The sequence below is a fragment of the Scylla paramamosain genome, chromosome 32, assembly GCF_035594125.1.
Source record: "Scylla paramamosain isolate STU-SP2022 chromosome 32, ASM3559412v1, whole genome shotgun sequence".
Taxonomy (NCBI): Eukaryota; Metazoa; Arthropoda; class Malacostraca; order Decapoda; family Portunidae; genus Scylla; species Scylla paramamosain.
The window spans coordinates 2,953,015-2,974,513 of NC_087182.1; the positions used below are offsets into that span (position 1 = coordinate 2,953,015).

A 21,499-nucleotide genomic window follows, 5' to 3' on the forward strand; every position below is an offset into this window, starting at 1 on the left:
TCAAATTAATAAGAGCTATCCATATAAAGCAACAAATGTCACATAGTCACAAGCAATCAAAAGGCTAATCCTAACAAAGCCTGAAGGAGCACACATCAATACCCTGACATCCGTCCCAGGCAGGCCACTACGCAGCTGTTCCTCTGAGGGCAGCAGGGAGGGGATGAGCAGTGTCCTGTTGTCCCATGTCAATGCCACTTCAAACTTGTTGAGGAGATTCACTATATAAGACTTGGCATCCACCGGGGCACACGTTGAGGACTTGAACACATGCTTGAGGTCATCCAACTTCATAATGCCTGAGGAAGGGGTCAACTGTATTTAGGATCTATTTTTGGAGTTGACCTTGTGATGACTGACTCTTTTGGTGAGAGACTGAATAACATGGTCAGGATTCAAAAGACCACTCAGAGATCTGGCCTGGCAACCAATGGAGGGAAATTAAGTCAATTAATTATGAGCAATGAATACATAGAAATCTAAAGCTATATTGGATTAAAACAGATAACCAGATAAGAAATGACAGCTGGTTAAACAGACATACACACACACATTCTCTCTGTCTCCCTCACATGAACTATACATGTTACAATAGGTTAGACAGACATACACAAAAATTCTCTCTTTTTCTCTCTCTCTCCACTCACCATTCCTAGCGAAGGGGTTGATCTCCCTGATGGTGACCACATGGGCCAGCATATCACAGAGCCATTGAGGGTCCAGGAAGTACAGGTCCTTGAGAGTGGCATCCTCATAGTGCAGCATCACACCTACAACACACCAACACTCCCTCAACTCAAAGCCTCTTATGTGATTATACTTTACTAATGATTTCCTTCCCTTTACTTTTTTGTGTATTCCTGGTTTTTGTAGATATGAAATAACAAGAATAAACAAAAATCAAGTTTTCTTTTTTAATTTTGTGTCCTGTCTAGTTTATATGTTTCTTTTTATATATTTCCCAATACTTAACTTTTCAGAAATAACCTGAATAAATAAAGTATAAAACAAAGGAGAATATTATCTTAGAACTTTTCACTTCCTCTTCATCTGGTAAAACTTCTCTTGTAACATCAAAAATATCTCTAGAAGTCATTTAATTATTAGCAATCACAATGATTCTGATAAAACCTGCATCTCATTCATTCCTTATCACACTGACTCTCAAGACAACAGACTGATGAGACATGAGACAGGACAGCAACCACCCTCATTCACCATTCTCGTGCAGGAAGGTGGTGGCTTGGTTGAGCTCCGCCACATCCCTGAAGGGGCGGTGACCTCGGCTGGACATCTCCTGGGTCACCAAGGTCTGGTACTTGTCTGCCGTCAGCACTGGGTCACGGCCCTGCACCCGGCGCTCCAGAGCCAGAACGCCTATCACGTCCTCCAGCGCCAGGTAGGAGGCAGGGATCCGCTGCTCTAGAAGCCGTTCTTTGCTCCCTGTAAGGAGGTGAAATGTGTGTAATTCCCATCACACTCCCATCTGAATATCAAGATTTTAAGAACATGAAAAAAAGACAAAGGTGATCAATACATTCCCAACATAGAAAGGCTTAGGAGAATTAAAACTTAACTATTTTTAAATACACACAGTGACATTAGCTACACTTACCTGGTGTTTTGAGGGAGAACACAGTGTCATATATCAAGTTGCACAGAAGCTTAACATTATGCCTTGTCTTGCAGCTCACCTGAAAGAAAAAAACACGATCATCACAAATAAGAAATAAGAAGTTGTCTTAAAAAACTCCACCAAAAGGAAGGAGTGATTACAGCACACCACAAAGCATTACACATCATGGATCCCTTCTTGTCCCGTACCTCTATGGTGTCCAGGACTCTTGGAAGACCCAATTTGTCTGCGTCTATCACGTTGATGAACTTGTCACGGATCATTTGCTGGAGGTCCTCGCTCCAGGATGGTGGGAATTTCTCCTTCACCAGGTCGTAGTGAGTCCCCACAATGAGCACTGGAGAGTTGGGAGCTCGGGCCTGCAGGAAAGACAATGAGGATAAAGAACTATTGAACTATTTATTTGGTAACAATATATTAATTAGCAATTTACTCCACTTAATATGTCAGTAATTTTCATTAGCATGTAAAGCAAAGGGATGGGCAGTCTCATTATGTGATCTAACCAACAGCAACTGAAAAAATACATACTACAATAACATGTTGCTATTTAAACATTTGTTTTATTAAAAGTAGGTGGATCTTAAAGTGTAAATACAGAAGTAAAAGTAAAGCATCAGTCACCTGGATGTTGACGAGCCACTGCAGGATTTCAGCCACCCCTCGCTCCCCATCGCTGATCTTCCACACCACCAGGTACAGGGAGCGTTTGGACAGGAAGTACTGGTGTGTGGCGTAGTACTCCTTCTGTCCTCCAAAGTCCCAAGTCCTGTGGAACACACCATTACTGTAGACAGAGACTCACATCTACAAATATTAGCCATCTTTACAATTCTCAAAAGTAACTTGAAGCACCTCTTTTAATATAAATATTCAAAGGATTCTTAAATGCGGTAATCATTTTATTTAATGTTATTTTCTGCTGTGACTGTGGTATTAATGACAATCTAAAAATCACCTACTTTAGTTTTACTGTTATTAGACACAATTATTTTGGTTTTGTTTATATCAATCTTCAACTTCCACATTTTACAAATATTATCATATATATTCACCAACTTATCTAGATGACAGTGTCTTAATTATTAATTAATTTTCTTTGTTAAACCATATTCTATTTCTAACCATCATGAAAAGACATATCTTATTATAACCTACAAACAAATAAGAACACACACCTGAAGACTACTGGACCATAATTGCTGTGACCCCTTATTTTCTTCTCAAATATCCAGTCCCCAATGTCCACGCCGACAGTTGACATGCTGGTGCCTCGGGAGGTGCGGGTGTTGATGTTCTTGTTGCCCATCCTCTTGGCCCAGTGCTGAAATAACAAAAACACATAACTAATGTAGCAATGATGGGACATTGTCATCAGAGGGTTAAAGCAATGCAGGAAGGTAGAGGAGTCATGCAGTCCTTGAAACTGGTAAAGCACTAAAATATCATGGAGAGACAGTAAGCTGGCTTTGCAGATAGTGTGTGATCCATCTACTGTAGAATTATAATCATCAACTCAGTCAACACATGCATATACCCAATACACAACAGGTGAAAGTAAGGAACTGTGTCACTCCTCACCTCCACTGGCTTCTTCCTGTAGGAGCCAGTTCCTTCCTGCCGTAGCTGCTCCAAGAGGGATGTCTTTCCAATCCCTTGCACACCCACAATCATCAGTTTCATTCTTGCATAGGGTCTGGCATCCTCCAATATACTCTGTGGTGATGCAAGACATTACTTATGATTGAGCTGTAGTACACTTCAAGGCAATCTTACTGGCAATGAAAGTGATCAACATCTGAAATTAATTTTGTAATTTTACATTACACACTAACCTTCAAGTAACCTATGACATCCATGGTTTTATACTTCTTGCTTTCAATCATGGACTTGAGTGGCTCCTGCAGGGAACAGCCTCGGGTGTTGAGGTTCCAGAGGCGAGAGAGGAGGCCCATCTCTGGAGGAAGCTCTGTGATGTCGTCATTGCCAGATATGTTCAAGACCTGCCAACACACCATCACTGGTGACTCACTCCTCCCACAATGCACAGCAAGGGAATTCAGACTTTTGAGACTCAAAAGTTAATAATATGAGAAACCGGATTCACTGAAACATGTCACACGACTCCTAATATGCTAAGCAAGTCCTGACATGCATATACACAACCCAACATTAACAAAACAAGAGAAAATGATTTTCAGAAATACAACTCTCCAAATAGAGCAAAAAATCAGTGAAAGTGGTGGAAAAACTATTAACAGAAATCTAAATTAAAAATTAATAATAATTTGGCATTAGAAGATAGGATATTAAGAACCTGACTCAATCTTGTTAAAAATACACATCTGCAAATACAGCCTATAGCTGCTGACTCGTGGCTGGAAGTGAACTCACCGAGAGGTTGGTCAGCTCGTGGAGGGTGGTGGGCAGGTCCCGAAGCTGGTTGTTGCTCACATCCAGCATTGACAGGTTGGGGAAGAGTAACCAAGACTTTCGAGGAGTGCTGGTTCGGACGGGGCTTGCCTGAAACATAGCATAATTCAGTGGCTGCCTTTCTCTTTATTGACCCTTTTAATGATAACTTCATTGTTATATTGTTTTCATCATTATAAACGACAACCAATATGTACATATAAGATTATATCTCATTTACATTATATCTAGTAATATTCAATAATTTCAAAGCTACAATGCTCTAATTATCCAATAAGAACTCTTTTAAGGAAATGAACATGATAAAAGATTGAAGCTTTTCTATTTTAGAGACTCACTTTGCATACTTTGTAGTATTCTAATTTATCTTTATTTTCTCTCCTTTATGTATTTTATAACTCTGTCATACCATACTTTCCTTTCCTCTACCTCCTCAATATCAGTTCTATATATATTCTGTATATAAATAATTCTTTCTCTTTTCATACACAAGTGACACTAACAAGAATATGCAATGAAAAGACATTCCTGCAGGTGAAGACTGGCTCATCACTCACTTCATTTTCATCAACTTCAGTCACAAGAGAGAAGTCACTCTCATCCAGATAGAGTGAAAGGCGTGTCAGCTTGTTGTCTGCCAGGATGAGAGTGCGCAGCGACTCCAGGCGCATATGGCGGCGGTGGATGCAGCTGCCAGGGGTGGGGGAGGTGCCCATGGGAGAGCTTGTTCCTCCCCGAGCCCGGGCAACACTCAAGTTCTGGCTATACTTGCGGCCTGCATATATGTAAAATGGGGGAAAGGAAAAGGAGGGGTATTTATTGGATCTAGCTACTCGAAAAAATGAGGGGGGGAGGAGGAACAGTGTCTCTTTGTAGTGATCATTCAGTGGAATGTAACTAAATTTTTTTCATGCATGACATAATCATAATTTTTTCTATTATACTATTTTATGAATGGTAGGCAAAGTATTTTGAAGGTGATCATCACATTTATGTATAAAGTACACTGTGTCACAAGAGGTGACAGCATTTCAGTACCTGGACACAAGAACTTGTTGTTCTTAGTGATCTCAGCCAGAGCATAGCAGGAGGAGACTGTGGATTCAAGGCTCTCCAGGGACTCACTACGGGCAACAGTGGGCCAGGCTCGGATGCGGTTGTGGGAGAGGTCCAGCTGCTTCAGCCCCACAGGGTAGCTGCTTGCTGAGCCCATCTCTGTTAGTCTGATCAGAACAAGTGTTAACAACCTGAAGAAACTGTTTTGCCTTTATCTATTTATGTATTTCTTCATTAGATGAGACTCATACTGGCAAAGTCAATTAGCATTCAGCACTTGTTACAACACTTTATGCACGTAATGCTAACTTTGCAGTCATAATTCTCAGAGATAAGTCCCACAGCCACTCACCTATTGTAGCTGAGGTTGAGACGGTTGAGGGAGAGTGCCAGGCAAGCCAAACCGTTGGGAACGCACATGAAGGAGTTGTGGGACAGATTGAGGGACTGTAGATTGGACAGAGTTTCCTCCTCTGTTTCCCTTACCCCCATCAGTGACTCCTGTATCTCTACAGCGCTTGACCACAGGCTGTGATGCTTCAGCTCACGCCGCCGGCAGCAGGTCACCACGTTGCCGTGTTTCCCCAAAGACAGCACTCCTCTGTTGGCGAAGAACTGATTCTTGAATACAAAGCCACATCAATGTAAAGATTTGGCATCAACTCTTCATTAAGTTTATCTCTCCATAATTATTTTTAACACAGCAAAAGTGCCTTAATCTCTATTTCAGAGGTATATAAAATGTAAAAAAATGAACGATCATTTTCCTGGATGCACAAGAAAGGGTCAGTTGTATAATGGGGGAGAAGAAAAAAAATATAAATAAATAAACTCAAAAATCCTCAAAGTGAATGGTATGTATAGAAAAGTATTCCATATACCATCAGTTCAAAACTGAATTCCATTGGATCACCTGAAACAATGCAATTAATGTAACTGGTCTATGAAGATAAAAATTCAGTCACCAGCACTCTGTAACTCTGCTTAGGAGAAATACTGGAGATGTAATTCTGTGTCCTAACCTTTGTTGTCTGCACCATGCAACACCACAGAACTAAGGCCTTGAAACACAAAATCACCTCGGGTCGGGAGTCTTGCGGCGAGCTGGAGACTCTTCCGTGAGGTCATCTGGGAGACTGAGGTGAAGGTCACTCATGGATGACATGCTGTCTTCATCACTGACCTCACTCATGGCATCTGAGCCAATTCCTGAAAAATTACAGTAACTTATTTTCCCACACATGGATGTCATTAGTTCATGTTAATACAAGGAAAACACTCCAGGATAGAAACTCTTGTGCTATTGCCTTTAATCCACAATCTTCAGTATATGATCAGGGACAATAGCCACCAACAAAACAATAGCCATCATCACCTGCTAAATCTACAGAAATTTACTTGTTCCTACAGTGTTAACCCACCAGAATCATGTCCGTGACCCTCAGGCCGCACAGGAAGGTCGTGCAGCAGGTTGAGGGACACATTGAGCTCCCTAAGTTTTGGTGCAGTCCAGATCTTGTAGGGGAGAGAGGACAGCTTGTTGTTGGACACATCCAGGAGCTGCAGCGCTGGCAGGGTGAAAATTCCATCCGGCAAGTTGTCCAACCGATTGTCCTGAGGGAATAAGCATGGTATATGAGACTGTATGTACTGAATATTTCACAACACATACACCAAATGTGAAAAAAGTAGTATGCAAACATTGTGTAAGATGCACCAATAGGTAACAAGCCTTTCACAACCAAGGTACCACTAAATTATTCAAATACTTTCAAGTCCTAAACATGTACAAAAAAAAAAAAAAAAAAAAAAAAAAATCCAGTCTTCCAGAATCCAAGACAGTAAATGTGCAAATAATCAACAGGTTCCACTTTTCCTTACCTGTAAGTGCACTTCCTCCAGGACAGACAGAGGACCTTGGAACAACTCTTTCTTTGAGCCTTTCCTGGGCAGTGTCACAGTGCCGTCAATGAACTGACCAATGGAGGGAGGCAGCTTCTCTATCTTGTTCTGGGCTGCATTTAGAATCTGAAAAGAATGTCCATAAATACAACAATGCAGTTTTCTTCTGTACTCAGTGCTGCAAAATATTTTAGGAGTATGAAACCATAACAAGTAAACTGCTTTAAGTTATACGTTTTCCTTGAAATTCCATTTCAATTTTAAAAAGTTACATTATGGTAATGTGATTTACAATTTTTTTTGTTATCATGTACATTTATGAGGATCCAGGCAGGTGCACTGCACAACCCCACCCACCTTGAGGCTCGGCAGCTGGAAGATCATGTCCGGCAGCTCTGTGAGGGCATTGTTGGAGATGTCCAGCCTTGTGATGGCGTACAGAGCAATGACTTGGTTACGGGGACTCAGCCTCAGCTTGGGGTTCAGATTTACTGAGGCATCCACCAGCCACTGATCCTGAAGACAAACACAAAAATTATTCATAAGAAAAACTTCTTTAACTTATAAATATATGAAATTCAGAAAAAAAAACTATCTATCTATCAATATATCTATCTAAAACTTGACATCTAGCATATCCCAAGTTTGTTGAAAGTAGCCTCTTAGTATATCACCTTATGGGGGATGTCACATGTATTATAAAATATGAGTGTCACATATCCTACATGAATTCTTTAATGGAGCCTGTTTCTGAATTAATGCACACAGCATAACTAAATTATGCCTACACAAAGTTTGTATGCCATTTAGAATGGATTTTCATAGCAAATGTATGTACCTTGAGGTAGGAGAGACAGCGTTGGCCATGCCAGTTGATCATGACAGGGGTGGAGGGGGCCAGAGAGGAGTACACCCCCCCACCACTGCCCACATTGAGGGAACTGAACTGCTGGCTAGGTTTGATGTCCAGGGCTCGCTTGTTGACCTTGAACTCTGGATCAGGGTGAGCCTGAAGAGAACCAGCATGTTAAAAGTTGTAAGTTAAGTTTTGATTTGAAATTTGTTATAAGCCATAAATAAGCAATACTGATGTATTACTATTATTATGTATTACTTCATGTTTTTGAATTTGACGTAATCAATATTTAGTTGTCAATTTTTGATACTTGGAGAAGAGCTCTGGTCTGATATACAGTGTATAATTTTCTTTTTTTAGAAGTCCCCCCTAAAATATTGGATGTGATCACATATCTGACCTTGAGGGCAAGTAGCTTGGACACAATGACTTCATCCTTGGCATGAGCAGCAATGAAGAGTGCTTTGCACTCGTCATCCCGGGCATGGCTCTTCAGCAGCAGGTCCAGCATGCCCAGGTCCCTGTTGCGGCATGCCTCCACAAGGGCAGTGGACCCTACACACACATTTCATTACTGATAACTAAAATGACAGACAAACAAAAGTCATCAATAAGTCAAGGGTTTTCCTACAGTACTAGATGTGTATCAAAGCAAAGTTACCTGTGAAAATGTACTCATCCTCTGCCAGCCGTGCCATCTCATCATCTGGCAAGTACACCCTCAGGTTGGGGTTGGCTCCTGCCGTCAGGAGCATCGACACTATGATGTGGTGCTTGTTCTTGACAGCAATGTGGAGTGCAGTTTCTGTGTGCAGATGAAGGCACAAAGTTGAAAATTACAGCTTGTTAAGGATGATAACCAATAAGTAAAATCTAATTCAATGCTATTTATTAATCACTGAGCCAACAGTAAAATAATTCCAGTAGCAGCTGAATATTTATGTACCTACTGACATACTTCAGAAAGTCCCAACCCCAGCTGCTCCCATCCTCACCTGTGTTACTGTTACAATACATGTCAATGTCCAGTGGGGATAACATGTTGTCCTTGTGAGCATTGTCTGTCTTGACCAGGTTCAGCTTGGACATGAGTGCCTGGATGCCCCCAGAGATGCGGTGCTTGGTGGGGCTTGTCACCTCCTCCGTCTTTTCTGCCGAGTCTGTGTTGGCATTAAGGCTGCTCTTGGTGTTCTCTCTGCTGCTGGACTTGGAGTCGTTGCTGCTGGTCTCCTGATCCTTCAGGCTTCCTTCCTCTAATTCCTCTTTACTCTATGAATGGAAATAGAAAACATCTATCACCATGTGAATACAATACTTAATACTCACTATATTATCTTTGTTCACTACCAATACTAATCACACAATCATCAAGGAACCAAAGCTTTATTTTTTGGTTCCTCAGATTCCTAAGAGCTATGAGGGGCTGCCTACCTTCACCCGGTGGCCCTGGACTCGGTGCTTCAACAGTAAATCCACAAGTTTCTGGTTGCCCACATAACAGGCCAGGTACAGGGCACTCTGTCCCGTCACATCCTTCATGTTGATGTCGAAGGCCATGTCATATTCAAACTGACCCGTCTTGTCCCTGTGTGAAATAACAAGTTCACCAGCTAAAGAATGCAGAAGAGCAGAGGTTATGTGACACTTATTCCTTTATTCACAAGTAGAACAGATAAAGAACATCAAAAAAAGAAATTGACAAGTGATAGGTAAACAGCACATGGCAGTATTATTTTTCTCACTGATTAATTTATTCATTAGCAAAACAACTAAAGAAGATAGGAGAATTGACAAGTAAAAAGCACAAGACAATGCATCATTTTCTTCACTGATCCAAGAAGCAATGTTAGACTGACCAGTATTTATGGAGAGCTTCCTCTGGGTAGGGAAACTTGAGCAGCAACTCCAGCACAGAGACGTGGCTGTTGATGATGCAGGCGTGGAGGGGCAGCCACCGCTCCACTGTAGACACACACGCCAGGCACGGGAACTTCTGCACCCCCGGAGAACAAAGTGAGTGAGTGGATGGGAAAGTGAACAAATAAGTAAAAGAACTGCCCCATTAAAAAAGCAACCCATTTAACTGCTGCTCCACTACATATTTCACAGAAAAGGATTGCAATTAGATCATTTTAGTTCTGAAGGTGTCTTGATACTCTTGCAATAGTCTGAGTCATAAGAGAAAGGAAGAGAGAATGAGGCAGAGTTTCAGAGACTATGCAGAAGAATGAGTATTTTCTGTAACAACACACAGTATACAAAGTTTTACATTGCCTGCAATACATATTTTGAGCATGAATAGATAAAAAACTCATAAACAGATTGTTTTTTTTGGGGATGGCTTCTTAAATACAGTAAATACAGTAAAATCCCTCTTATCCGGCATCAACGAGACCGCCAACATGCCGGATACTTGAATAAAAGTGAAATTATGTCCACAATCACCACCCTACACTCACGCATCTTACCATAACAAAGATCAGCTGATCTGATCAGCTGCTTAAGTGTAAGCACAACACGCTTCCTCTTTTCTACAACTTTAGGCATGATGAAGGCATCAGGCGATAAACAGTGCACACGCGGGACTGAGTCACTGAGTAAACACAGTGCAGTGGGCCGCGGGTGGCGCGAAGCAGTGCGCTCTGGTGGCGAGGGGACAAAGTATGCCTCGCGCGGGAATTTTAATCGATTTTATGAGTACACATTGATTTTTTTATTGATTTTAAAGCTCGGGGAAAAATGTGCCGGATACTTGAAGCTGCCGGATACTCGAATGCCGGATGAGAGGGATTTTACTGTATTCTGCAGAGTTAGATAGGTAAAGTCTCTTCTGGATACATGTATGAGGTATAGTGGGGTCAGTGTGTATAGTGTATAAGGAGCTTTCAACCACTACATCTGACAGATTACCTTGAGCAGCATCTCGGCAATGTCCCTGCGGCCGTAATAGCAGGCGATGTAGAGGGGTGAGTACTTGGTGACCGGGTGGATCCTGCCATCCGCCCCATGGTCCAGCAGTAGCCGCACCATCTCCCGCTGGCCCTCCTCACACGCCCTGCGAACATCATCCCATGCATTGCATCCACCACCCTGTGACGACTAATGAACTATGATTGTGTGTGTGTGTGTGTGTGTGTGTGTGTGTGTGTGTGTGTGTTTACGCAGGATGGACATTGGGGTGTAAAGAAAAGCTATTTGAGAGAGAGAGAGAGAGAGAGAGAGAGAGAGAGAGAGAGAGAGAGAGAGAGAGAGAGAGAGAGAGAGAGAGAGAGAGAGAGAGAGAGAGAATGTATAGTGTCTTATAATATGTAAGTCACCTAAAACTTAATAACCGAAGAGCAATATTGTTCGTAGGCCTTCACACACACACACACACACACACACACACACACACACACACACACACACACACACACACACACACACACATACACACACCACGTACTTAAAGAGGAGCGTGTTGGAGCCATTGGGAGCAGAGTTAATGATGATCTGCGCCTCGGCCCCAAGGTCACGCAGGATGGCCTTGGCGCGCGACACATCCCCGCGACTGCACGACTCCCGCAGCGCAGAGTGAAGCTCCTGCCGCGCCAACTCTCGCGCATCTGTTGACCGACCACACGCAAAATTAGGCGCTGGATACAGATGAGCTAACTGGGGTTTCACGTATAACAGAAAGGTAGGTTTTTATTTTTTTTTTCTTATGTTGCTAGCTTATGTTGTTTGATAAAGGTTTCGTGTATGCTAATAGAAAGATATGTTATATTTTTTATGCCATTAGCTGATTACTGGGTATATCTAAATGCACAGGAAAGCAAGCATTAGCATAAAATTTATTAGCATAAAATTAAACCCTTTTACACTACAACAAACACGTGATATCTTAGAAAAAAAACGATTAACAAGGGAAAAACAATCAATGTTTCAACTCACTGGTGAACGTGTAAATACAATAAAGAAGAGATTTAGTCAAGTTATAATATAAATACAGTAAGTAAGCAAGTTCATGGCGTCGCATAAATTAAGGGTTCGAATGCTGTTTATTGCGACACCTGTAACAATACCCGACTTACCCGCCACCCTCCGCTCACTGGGTTCTCTTCACGGGGAAAACAAAACATGTCACATACCTGCATCTCTTAGATTTGTAGCACACAGCAGCAGCAGCAACAACAACAACAACAACAACAACAACAACAACAACAACAACAACAACAACAACAACAACAATAATAATAATAATAATCCTTTTCCTGGCAACACCGCCTCGCTACATGTTTCAAAGGGCACCAAACATCCTACTCTTTTCCTCGATAGCTTACTTTCACAGCATCGTCAAAATCAGAACGTAGATCACACGCCACAAAACACGAGTCATCGCATTCTTGAAGGTACCAGCGTCTTATCTTTGCTAATCTAAACTGTTTCTCCAGGAAATTATTGGAGTTTTAAAGTGTTTTCATTACCTGGCGATATTTCAACAAGAATTCTGCATTATCAACTGGAAAGACATCCTTGGGAACCCGACTCTCTTATGAGAGTCCGAGGCATTTAAAAATCTGGGCCTAACTTACACAAAACTGAATCATACAGAGTCATACTTGTCAAAATGGGCGCATACAAACGTCACAGGAGACAGACAGTAATACCACACGAGATAGAAAGGAGAAACAAGTCATGCATTACAGAGTTTGAAGGCAGCGATACCAGCCGTGGCGAGCAGCAGATCAGGTTCAAAATCAATCAAGTCACCATCGCCGAACATGAAAGGAGAAGCAGTAGTCCTAGATGTAGCAGCAGTCCTAGATGTAGAGGCTGCGATATGCCTCAGCACATGACTGGACTGGCGGGGCACTCACACCCACACCCGGGCAGCTGCAGTTTGGAGCTAACACTGCAGAAGTGACAAGTGCACGCCTCCGTAACACCGCCCAACATCACGTCAGTCTTCTCTTATCACCATAGTGCTCCACCACCACCACCACCATCGCCACAACGCGCCTCTCCACTGCCTTGCCCTCACTCTCGCTCTCTTATCGTGATGTAGCGAGTTATCTCCAGTTCTCTACAGGTCTTACAGCGATACAGAGGTGCTATGTAAATAGATCACATGGGATCAAAGGTTGCTTGTAATTAAATGATGAAAAAGTCCTATATTTACTTATGTGTGTGTGTGTGTGTGTGTGTGTGTGTGTGTGTGTGTGTGTGTGTGTTCCCCCACGGGTGTGTGTGTGTGTGTGTTGGTGGGTGATGAAATAACATGATGTTCATAAGACATGGCAAATAACAACACGAAAGGAAGCACATAATCATCATGTGAGATTACAGCTTCCGATTTAACAATCTTCTTTACTGAAGACGACTTTGTCAGTTGTACCAATGCAGCACATAACCTCATCCCAGGCTGCAGCTGTGGTTAAAACTACCTAGTTTATTCCATATCTCGGATAGGCCACTTATACGAAGACACAACAGAATATGCATATTTTCCGCATAGAGTCACTTTGTATATTTAGTCCCATAATTTGTTTGAACGTAGTTTTAAATCATGATTGAAATAAACTTAAGTACATTCTCCCTGTTCAGAAAAAAAAGTTGTTTCCTTGAAGCCATCAAACAAAACTCTCCCCGTTACTCTTCCTAGAGACTGTAAAAGTGTCCGTGGTTTGTTTATAGAGACTATAATCGTATTTAAAACCATTGGTCTGTTTACGTCATGCTCTTCAGGCCTTCATCTCCAGCTTCTCTTTCGATGTTGGCAGACTCACATTTACCGCTATTTTCCGGCAATGAACTGGGAAATTATCCTAACTATAAGATTAAATAGGTCTACGATCCCTGAGAGTGCAGCTGGACTACCACACCACACAAACAAGTCGTGAAACCGAAAATGAGGAGTAGATGTGTGGCAGCAAGGCGTCCTGACGGGCAATTCATATTTGGCGGGGGTGCGCGCGCGGCTGTGCGAGGCGGGTGCGCAGCGCTACACCACAACAAACGTGTGCCTGACGTGGGCCGGTGGACGCTAGGCGGAGAACTTTCCTCAAAAAACCCACTCCAGAAGTGAACAGAGACCATGGCAAAGCATCATCCTGATCTGATCTTCTGCCGCAAGCAGCCCGGGGTGGCCATTGGACGACTGTGTGAGAAGTGTGACGGGAAGTGTGTGATTTGTGACTCCTACGTGCGGCCCTGCACCCTGGTCAGGATATGTGACGAGTGCAACTACGGTTCCTACCAGGGCCGCTGTGTCATCTGTGGAGGCCCAGGTACACCATGGTGTTGGCTGTGTGTATGCTGTGCTGTGTGTGGTGTGGTGTGGTAATGGCGGGGATCAATACTGCGGCGCCCAGGAGGGGAAGGGAGGGTGGCGGCGGTCTCTGCCTTGTATTGGGGTGCTGGTGGTGGTGGTGTGTTGCCGGGAAGCCTGTAAGGGGCGGGCTGGGGTGGGAAGCACATTGCTAGTTACTGCACACACTCCAGTTTTGTATTGTAGATCTTTGTTTTGTTTTATTTCATGCATGCTAACTGAAGCTTTCTCTTCGTAAATCCAGAAGTACCTCCGTTTTGATAAAAGAAAAAAAAATTGTCGGTTATTTATTTATTATTTACTATTTATTTATTTATTTTTTTTCAGTATTACTCCCAGTCATGTCAGCAGTGTCATAGTCCTGTATTAATGAGTGTCCCCCCAACCCCCAGGAGTGTCTGACGCCTACTACTGCAAGGAGTGCACGGTGCTGGAGAAGGATCGGGACGGCTGCCCAAAGATCGTCAACCTCGGCTCCTCCAAGACGGACTTGTTTTACGAGAGGAAGAAATACGGTTTCAAAAAGAGATGAGGCGGGCTGTGGGTGGGCGCGGGGTGTGATGGGGCTTTTGTATCTGGAGACATTTTCATTTTATATTCATTATATGTGATGTTCATTAATGATTAAATATATTTTTGTTTACAGGTATACATATTATTACTGACCTTCCTTTGGTTTTTCAAATTAAAATAATATAATTAATGGAGGCCATGTATATTATGTATTACTTATGAACATTACTTAAGTGAAAGTAAAACAATGCTACAAACCACTAAGATGATTAAAGAAACAAAACAAAACAGAAAGGCAGCCAACATACAAGTTATATCAAAACATGCAGGAGAGGTTATTTTGAGGGCCACCTTGTTCCCAAAGTGCTAGAGATATAACAAAACCTTGTTATATCTTTTAGAAGGGCCAGTCTATGTGACCTCTTGAAAATGTGTCTATGCATTATATGGGTAAACATTTTTATCATGTAGGAATAAACAGCATTGCTATGAATTAATAAAAATTTTCCACAATAATTACTAGTGCATCAATGGAAGCTAACCACTACCCTCACCAACCACTGCTGCTCGTAGTGGAGGCAGCTGTGTCATAACCAAAGAGGGAAGGCTGAGACTGGCTGTTCAGTTACTACTGCAGTAAGATACATATCACTCACTAGGCCACTGTGAAGGCAGGTATGCATGGCTTATTTACTGTGTGAATGGGAAAAAAAAAACCTAATACATAAGTAATGATAAAAGGATCAAATGAAAATAAGAAAACAAAAGAATTAATACAAAGCTAAGTAAAAATTTTAAAAAATATGATAAAAGTAAGAGAATTACTTAAATACATAAACAGTCAAATGAAAAAATAAGAAAATAGAATTAATACAAAGCTAAAGAAATTTAAAAAAATATAATAACCAATAAATATCAAAGCAAATAAAAGTAAACAAATAATAAAAAAATAAGCTGATAATAAGAGCAACATTAATTGATAATAATAAAAACAACCATAATAATAATGATAAACAGAATAACAATAAGCAAATAAACAAAGAAAACGAAAGCTATACGCCCCACAACTCGCCCAAGAAGCAACACACACACACACACACACACACATACATACACACACTCCACTACACCTTCCCTACACTTGAGACAGACCAATCTCCCAAAGTAAGCACAACTTCCCTGCGCAGACTATACAGTTATGCTCCCCACGTCCATGAAACTCTACGGCTGCACGGTAAACACGACCCAACGCCGCCCCTTGCACCGCCACCGCTGCCTGTTCTGATGGGATTGCCTCGCCCCGTCCCCGTCACCTCCCGCACCTCCAGGAGTGGGCCAAGATATATGCGCGGGACGGTACCTACGTGATAATGCGATGTATGTGATAGCTTGTGATGCCATGCCGTGTTTTGTGTGTGTGTGTGTGTGTGTGTGTATTATGTATGTGTTATTTTCTTTTCATAAGCTAAGAGTCTGATATCTATGTATAGTTTACGTAAATACCAAGCTGATATTCCCCATGAAGGTAGGTAGCCGAGGCAAGGAGTATGTGTGTATGTATGTATGTATGTATTTAGGTAATCATTGAAATTATACAGAATGTTGTGGTTGATAAAATATCTATCTATCTATCTATCTATATGATTTTTAAGGAATGCTTGCACTGACTGACTGTGAAGTTATAAAATACGACACACTTCAAAACACCTCTCTCATAACAGTAGAAAATGTTGTATGGTGCACTTTAACTCCGTGGCGAGGTACACGTGCACCCACCTGCAGCATCTCCCTTCAATCAATACCTTCCAGCACCGTCATCGGCCCTGCCTCGCCGCCCATACCGCGGCCCCGACACCGCCTCGCCGGGGGCACAGCTAGACATGTATGGGTGTGAGGGAGCTGAGGGAACTGTTTTTAGTCATATAAAACGTCTAATATTTCTAGTGTTTCCTTAGTATTATTCGCAAAACTTCTTGGGTGTGAATACAGGTAATGCGAGGCGAAAAATTCAAGCAGAGAAGCGTCAATACTCACGAGAGGTAAATCAAGGTGTGGGTACAGGGAGTGGCGGTGACAAGGTGCCCACTTACCTTGGTGCAGCACAGGGTAGTCCAAGAAGTAAGAGAAGGCGTCAGAGGCTTTGTCCACTGACTCCTTGCCGCCTTTCTTCATTCGGTCATCAAAACTTGCCCTCCTGACATATCCGCTGTCGGCTTGGGGCGGCGCCAGGGTGAGGCAGGAAGCCACTGAGCCTCGCCTGCGACTGGCGGCGGCGGACGTGGGCTGCTCGAGGAAGCTCTTCCCCCTCAGTGCGGGAGGAGCCTTGGCGATGCTCGACTCTTGCTGGCTCTGGTACGAGCGATGCAGATCATTAAATGTCCCGGAAAACGAGAACCGACGGGAAGGAAAGTCCGGCACACTGCCCCTCCGCTGCTGCGCCCGGAGCTTGAGAGACTCGCTCCTCACTGGCAGCGGCTGTGGCGGCAACGGGTTGTTTTTGAAACTCCATGAGAGGCGCCATTGACTGAGCCGCTCTGTTAGGCTGGGCCTGCGTTTCGTGACGGGCGGAGTGTCGCTGGCGGGCGGCGGGTCATCGGGGGGACGGGGGGAGTCTTGAGGCTCGTCTTCGCGGTCTAAATCATCGTCAGTTCCGCTACCATCATTCACCACTTCGATTTTCCCAGTCTTACTTAACCGGACCCTTGAGAACTCCTGGAGGTCAAGTGAGGCTCTCCTGTCCATCGAGCCTCTCCGGCTGAGCACCTTGGACTCCTCCATCTTGGCGAAGGAAGGAAAAACAAAAGTGTTCGTCTTGGTGTCGTCACGGCTCACCGGGGCGGCTGAGTCCGTGGTTTCAGGGGCCTGGGAGCCTGGCGCTGCTTGAGGAGGCTCTTCAGGCACCTCATGGACATGGGTGGCCAGCAGCCCGTCACAGGCTTTCTCAATGGCCTCCTGCATCACTTTCAGCGTGTCCGGTGGTTCTGGTGACGGCAAGTAGTGAGGACCAGAAAAGTTCTCAGAAATAGGCGGGTCTGTAGGTAGGCTGGTCTTTATCTGGTCCACATCGGAGGGGAGTCTAGCGACGAACTCCTTCACAATGTCCCCAAACAGAAGAGCTGCTTGTTCCCTGCCCACGTCTGTCAACTTGCCGGGCGCCTCGTTCGGAGACTCTGCTTGGCAGTGCCTCATGCTGCTCGCCATGGTCTCGCTGCAGATGCTCACCAAGTTGTCAAAAGTGGACTTCTCAGATTTTTTCCCAAATTCAGCACCAAGCTTCATAAGAGCCTTCTTCAGGGCCACCTCTCGCTGCGGCGCTGGGTCCTTGCTTTCCACAGCCTCAGTCAGGCTTGTTTCACTACCAACAACAGGCTGACTGAGAGGTGAGGAGCCAGGCTTCCTGACCTCGCCCTCTTCGCGTCTCTGAGGACTCTCGTTTGTGTTTCGGTGGCAGCGGGAACCAACATCTTTTCTGCGCGTCCTGCTGGGGGAGGCTTCTATCTTCTCTTCAGTGCAAGTCTCTGAGTTTTCAAAATAAGTTGGTGCGCTTTCAAAATCAAAGTCGGTGAAGGTAGACCATCGCATGAAGCACCTGTCCTGCAGGCTGCCCCGCCGGAGGACAGCCACGCTGCGCTCCGGAGTGTTTGGAATCTTCCTGTCGCTGCTCCGGCCTGACTGTCGCCTCAGTATTATATCCGTGTGCTCCTCAGCGACGGCAGACTTATTCCTGAGGCGCCCACTGGGAGACCCTTCAGGCCTGAACAACGGCTCTGCCCAGCCAGTGGGCCGGACGGACCGAACAGCCACCTGTCCACCATCCTTGCCCTCATCACTTTCCTTAGCTGCTGTCCCTGAACGTCTGGTTTGTGTGTGCATGATGTCGTTTCTTCCCGAATCCTGTCCCGCGCAGTCCGGGGCGCTGGGCTGGGTCATGTTTGCCTCAAATTGTGTGTCTGTATCACTGATTTTCTTGAAGCTCAGACAGACCACACTGATCTCCTCCGTCTTCTCTTCCTCGTCACTGTCCTCGCGGTGCGCTGCGCTGCTTCTGGCAGGCACGGCACGCCGGACTGGCTTCTCTCCTAAGCTGCGCTGCTTCTCCCCTCCGGCCCCGGTGCTGCAATCAGGCGTTGTCTTTGTGTGTAAGGCAATAGTTTGAGCTATGGTGTGGGTGGGCGTGGTGACAACCGACCCGTTTGTGCTGGTGACGCGGGTGACGGTGGGGGAGGGGCGAGGCTCCTGGGAGGTGCTAGCGGGACCGTGGCTCTCCTTGGCGCTCAGGCGACTCGAGCTGAGGCTGTGGCATAACTTCCTGTACGAGGTCGCCACCACCCCGCCCTTATCGTGATCCTTCCGCGAACTTTTCCCTTTGGTTCGGCCGTCCCCCTTCTGGCTACTGCCCTCCGCCTTCCCGCCACCTTTCCTCCTGAAGCAGCCTTTCCTGACGAAGGGTGGGGTGCTCTTAGGGTCCTGTCTGGAGCCGCTGAACTTCCTCTCGAGTGTGGGCGTGGGTAAAGGGCTGTCTGTCTCCACGAAGTCTGCCATGTTGCGTCCTATACGTCATGGACCCAAACGAATGACACTCAACGGTTTGTCTAGAATAATACGACGTGACCAACAGCGGCCAAGCTGCTGACGCTGAGAGGAAGCAACAAGTACAGGGAAAAGAACACGTCGGACACACACACACACACACACACACACACACACACACACACACACACCGCATCGCATTAGTTTTCCTGCATATGTTTTAGAGAAATATGTATACAAGAGGTAAAATTGAAAGGAATACCAAACTGAGAGGGTTTCAGAGTAAACCGAAGAAGAGGAGGAGGAGGAGGAGGAGGAGGAGGAGGGAGAAGAAAAGGAGAGGGAAGTGAATGAAGAAGCCGTACGCAATCTTATGTATGGTGTTCGGCGACTTTGAAAACACACACACACACACAAACACACTTTACATCTTGCTTTCTCTCTTCCCTTTTCTGCTTGTTTTGACATCGAACTAAGAGAGAGAGAGAGAGAGAGAGAGAGAGAGAGAGAGAGAGAGAGAGAGAGAGAGAGAGAGAGAGAGAGAGAGAGAGAGAGAGAGAGAGAGAGAGAGAGAGAGAGAGAGAGAGAGAGAGAGAGAGAGACGAAAAAATGAGAAATACGCTTTCAACAACAACGATAACACACACACACACACACACACACAGACACACACACACACACACACACACACACACACACACTGGAGAAAGATACAGAGAGGATAGTTTTTCCAAGCAATACCACAAACATAAGAACCAGCCGCTTCTTTCCTCACACGGGCCACTGCTAACACCAGGAGCGCAACACAGCAAACCTCCAATTCCTTCACTGCACTTCAACACTTCAACACTCCCACGGAAATCCAAGAGTATCGGCGAGAGATTGACAATGTTCACCTGTCCACCACACTGACACACGCAGGTAAGGCTCATTGGGATTCGAACACGTGATAATACGAGGTTAGAAGTTTACCGATGAGCCACGAACACGGGGAAACGAAAGAGATGGAAGATAGAGGATAGGTATAAGAGTTTTAAGAGTAAGGAAAAGTATGCTGTGGATGATGAAATAGATGTAAAACAGGAAGAGATAATTAAGGTTTAAGACACTAAGAAAAAGTAAAAGTGAGGGAATTTAAGATACCAGGACGAAAAGGGAAAGAGTTAAGAAACCGAAAGATTTATAGAACAGAGAACAGAAAAGATGTGGAGAAAAATTAGTAATGAAGCAGGAGAGATGGAAGGGGAAGATCTGAGAAGGAATAGCGAAAGACGTGAGACTGAGAGAGGAAATTAAAGTTAGGAAAGGAGGAAGAGGAGAAAAAAGACAGGAATGAACGATGAAAATGAAAGAATCTGAGAAAAAGAAAGAAAAATGAACCAATGAATTAAATATCGACAGAATATAAGCGAAAAGAAAGCCGAGAAAAAAGAAGACAGGATAAAAGAGGAAAGATTGAAATAGAAAATGATGCAAAGAACACAAACGCTAAAACAGGAATAAAAGGCAAATCAGGGATACGAAAGTAAACTCGGTGTGAAAGAAAGGAGAAAAAAAGATGAGGAGGAAGAGAGAGCAGGTACAGAGGAGAGGAGATAGAAGTGTGTGTGTGAGAGAGGGAGAGAGAGAGGGAGAGGAGACGACATCCGCTTACTGTGAGGTCACGAGGCGATGTGCGGGAGAGTGACACACACACACACACACACACACACCCACACACACACACACACACACCTCTCTCTCTCTCTCTCTCTCTCTCTCTCTCTCTCTCTCTCTCTCTCTCTCTCTCTCTCTCTCTCTCTCTCACCACAAAGCCACGCGCCACTAACTCATCTTACCTTATAAGGAGTAATTTTTCACCTTAATTAAATGGTTTTCATTCATTTGCAGAAAGCTCATTATGTAACACCTCTCTCCTCTCTCTCTCTCTCTCTCTCTCTCTCTCTCTCTCTCTCTCCTCTCTCTCTCTCTCTCTCTGAGGTCTGAGTTTCTTGGAAGGAGGTTGATATTGTTGGTTAGATGTGATGGTGGTGGTGGTAGTAGTAGTAGTAGTAGTAGTAGTAGTAGTAGTAGTAGTAGTAATAGTAGTAGTAGTAGTAGTAGTAGTAGTAGTAGTAGTAGTAGTAGTAGTAGTAGTAGTAGTAGTAGCAACACAGAAAATAAGAAATAAGAATAAGAAATGAAGCGGGGAAAAGAATTTGGAAGGAGGAAGAGAAATGAACAACAACAACAACAACAACAACAACAACAGAAACAGAAGAAG

At 44.1% G+C, this 21,499-nt stretch overlaps 2 protein-coding genes across 5 annotated transcripts in view; one reads left to right on the forward strand and one right to left on the reverse strand.

The window, feature by feature from the left end:
• Window positions 1-19,438, reverse strand: part of LOC135089049 (leucine-rich repeat serine/threonine-protein kinase 1-like) — a 39,695-nt gene extending 20,257 nt beyond the window's left edge. For 2 of the 4 annotated variants that reach the window (XM_063984247.1, XM_063984244.1), the window contains exons 1-26: window positions 16,797-19,437; window positions 11,329-11,488; window positions 10,794-10,938; window positions 9,740-9,876; window positions 9,315-9,468; window positions 8,879-9,152; window positions 8,545-8,688; window positions 8,284-8,438; window positions 7,866-8,036; window positions 7,385-7,543; window positions 7,007-7,153; window positions 6,547-6,739; window positions 6,205-6,334; window positions 5,478-5,726; window positions 5,108-5,292; window positions 4,627-4,898; window positions 4,031-4,159; window positions 3,472-3,639; window positions 3,218-3,352; window positions 2,815-2,960; window positions 2,261-2,405; window positions 1,825-1,995; window positions 1,616-1,694; window positions 1,219-1,443; window positions 648-770; window positions 103-299 (exon numbers count right to left, since the gene is read on the reverse strand). In XM_063984247.1, the coding sequence (XP_063840317.1) occupies window positions 103-299; window positions 648-770; window positions 1,219-1,443; window positions 1,616-1,694; window positions 1,825-1,995; window positions 2,261-2,405; window positions 2,815-2,960; window positions 3,218-3,352; window positions 3,472-3,639; window positions 4,031-4,159; window positions 4,627-4,898; window positions 5,108-5,292; window positions 5,478-5,726; window positions 6,205-6,334; window positions 6,547-6,739; window positions 7,007-7,153; window positions 7,385-7,543; window positions 7,866-8,036; window positions 8,284-8,438; window positions 8,545-8,688; window positions 8,879-9,152; window positions 9,315-9,468; window positions 9,740-9,876; window positions 10,794-10,938; window positions 11,329-11,488; window positions 16,797-19,248 (6,645 nt within the window). In that variant the 5' untranslated portion in view covers window positions 19,249-19,437. Of the gene's footprint in view, window positions 1-102; window positions 300-647; window positions 771-1,218; window positions 1,444-1,615; window positions 1,695-1,824; window positions 1,996-2,260; window positions 2,406-2,814; window positions 2,961-3,217; window positions 3,353-3,471; window positions 3,640-4,030; window positions 4,160-4,626; window positions 4,899-5,107; window positions 5,293-5,477; window positions 5,727-6,204; window positions 6,335-6,546; window positions 6,740-7,006; window positions 7,154-7,384; window positions 7,544-7,865; window positions 8,037-8,283; window positions 8,439-8,544; window positions 8,689-8,878; window positions 9,153-9,314; window positions 9,469-9,739; window positions 9,877-10,793; window positions 10,939-11,328; window positions 11,489-16,796 lie in introns of all 4 variants that reach the window. The other 2 variants (XM_063984246.1, XM_063984245.1) reach the window with 2 other exon arrangements.
• On the forward strand, window positions 13,851-15,222 carry LOC135089051 (PHD finger-like domain-containing protein 5A). The gene is made up of 2 exons (XM_063984250.1): window positions 13,851-14,152; window positions 14,586-15,222. The coding sequence occupies exons 1-2, from the start codon at window positions 13,960-13,962 to the stop codon at window positions 14,723-14,725; spliced, it is 333 nt and encodes a 110-aa protein (XP_063840320.1). The 5' UTR covers window positions 13,851-13,959; the 3' UTR covers window positions 14,726-15,222.
• Window positions 19,439-21,499: the final 2,061 nt, after the last annotated feature.

Bases quoted from the DNA above. Each gene is read 5' to 3' on its own strand.
- LOC135089051 (XM_063984250.1), top strand. From the start codon at position 13,960: ATGGCAAAGCATCATCCTGATCTGATCTTCTGCCGCAAGCAGCCCGGG. The intron at 14,153-14,585 runs GTACACCATGGT...CCCAACCCCCAG, and splicing joins TGTCATCTGTGGAGGCCCAG to GAGTGTCTGACGCCTACTAC.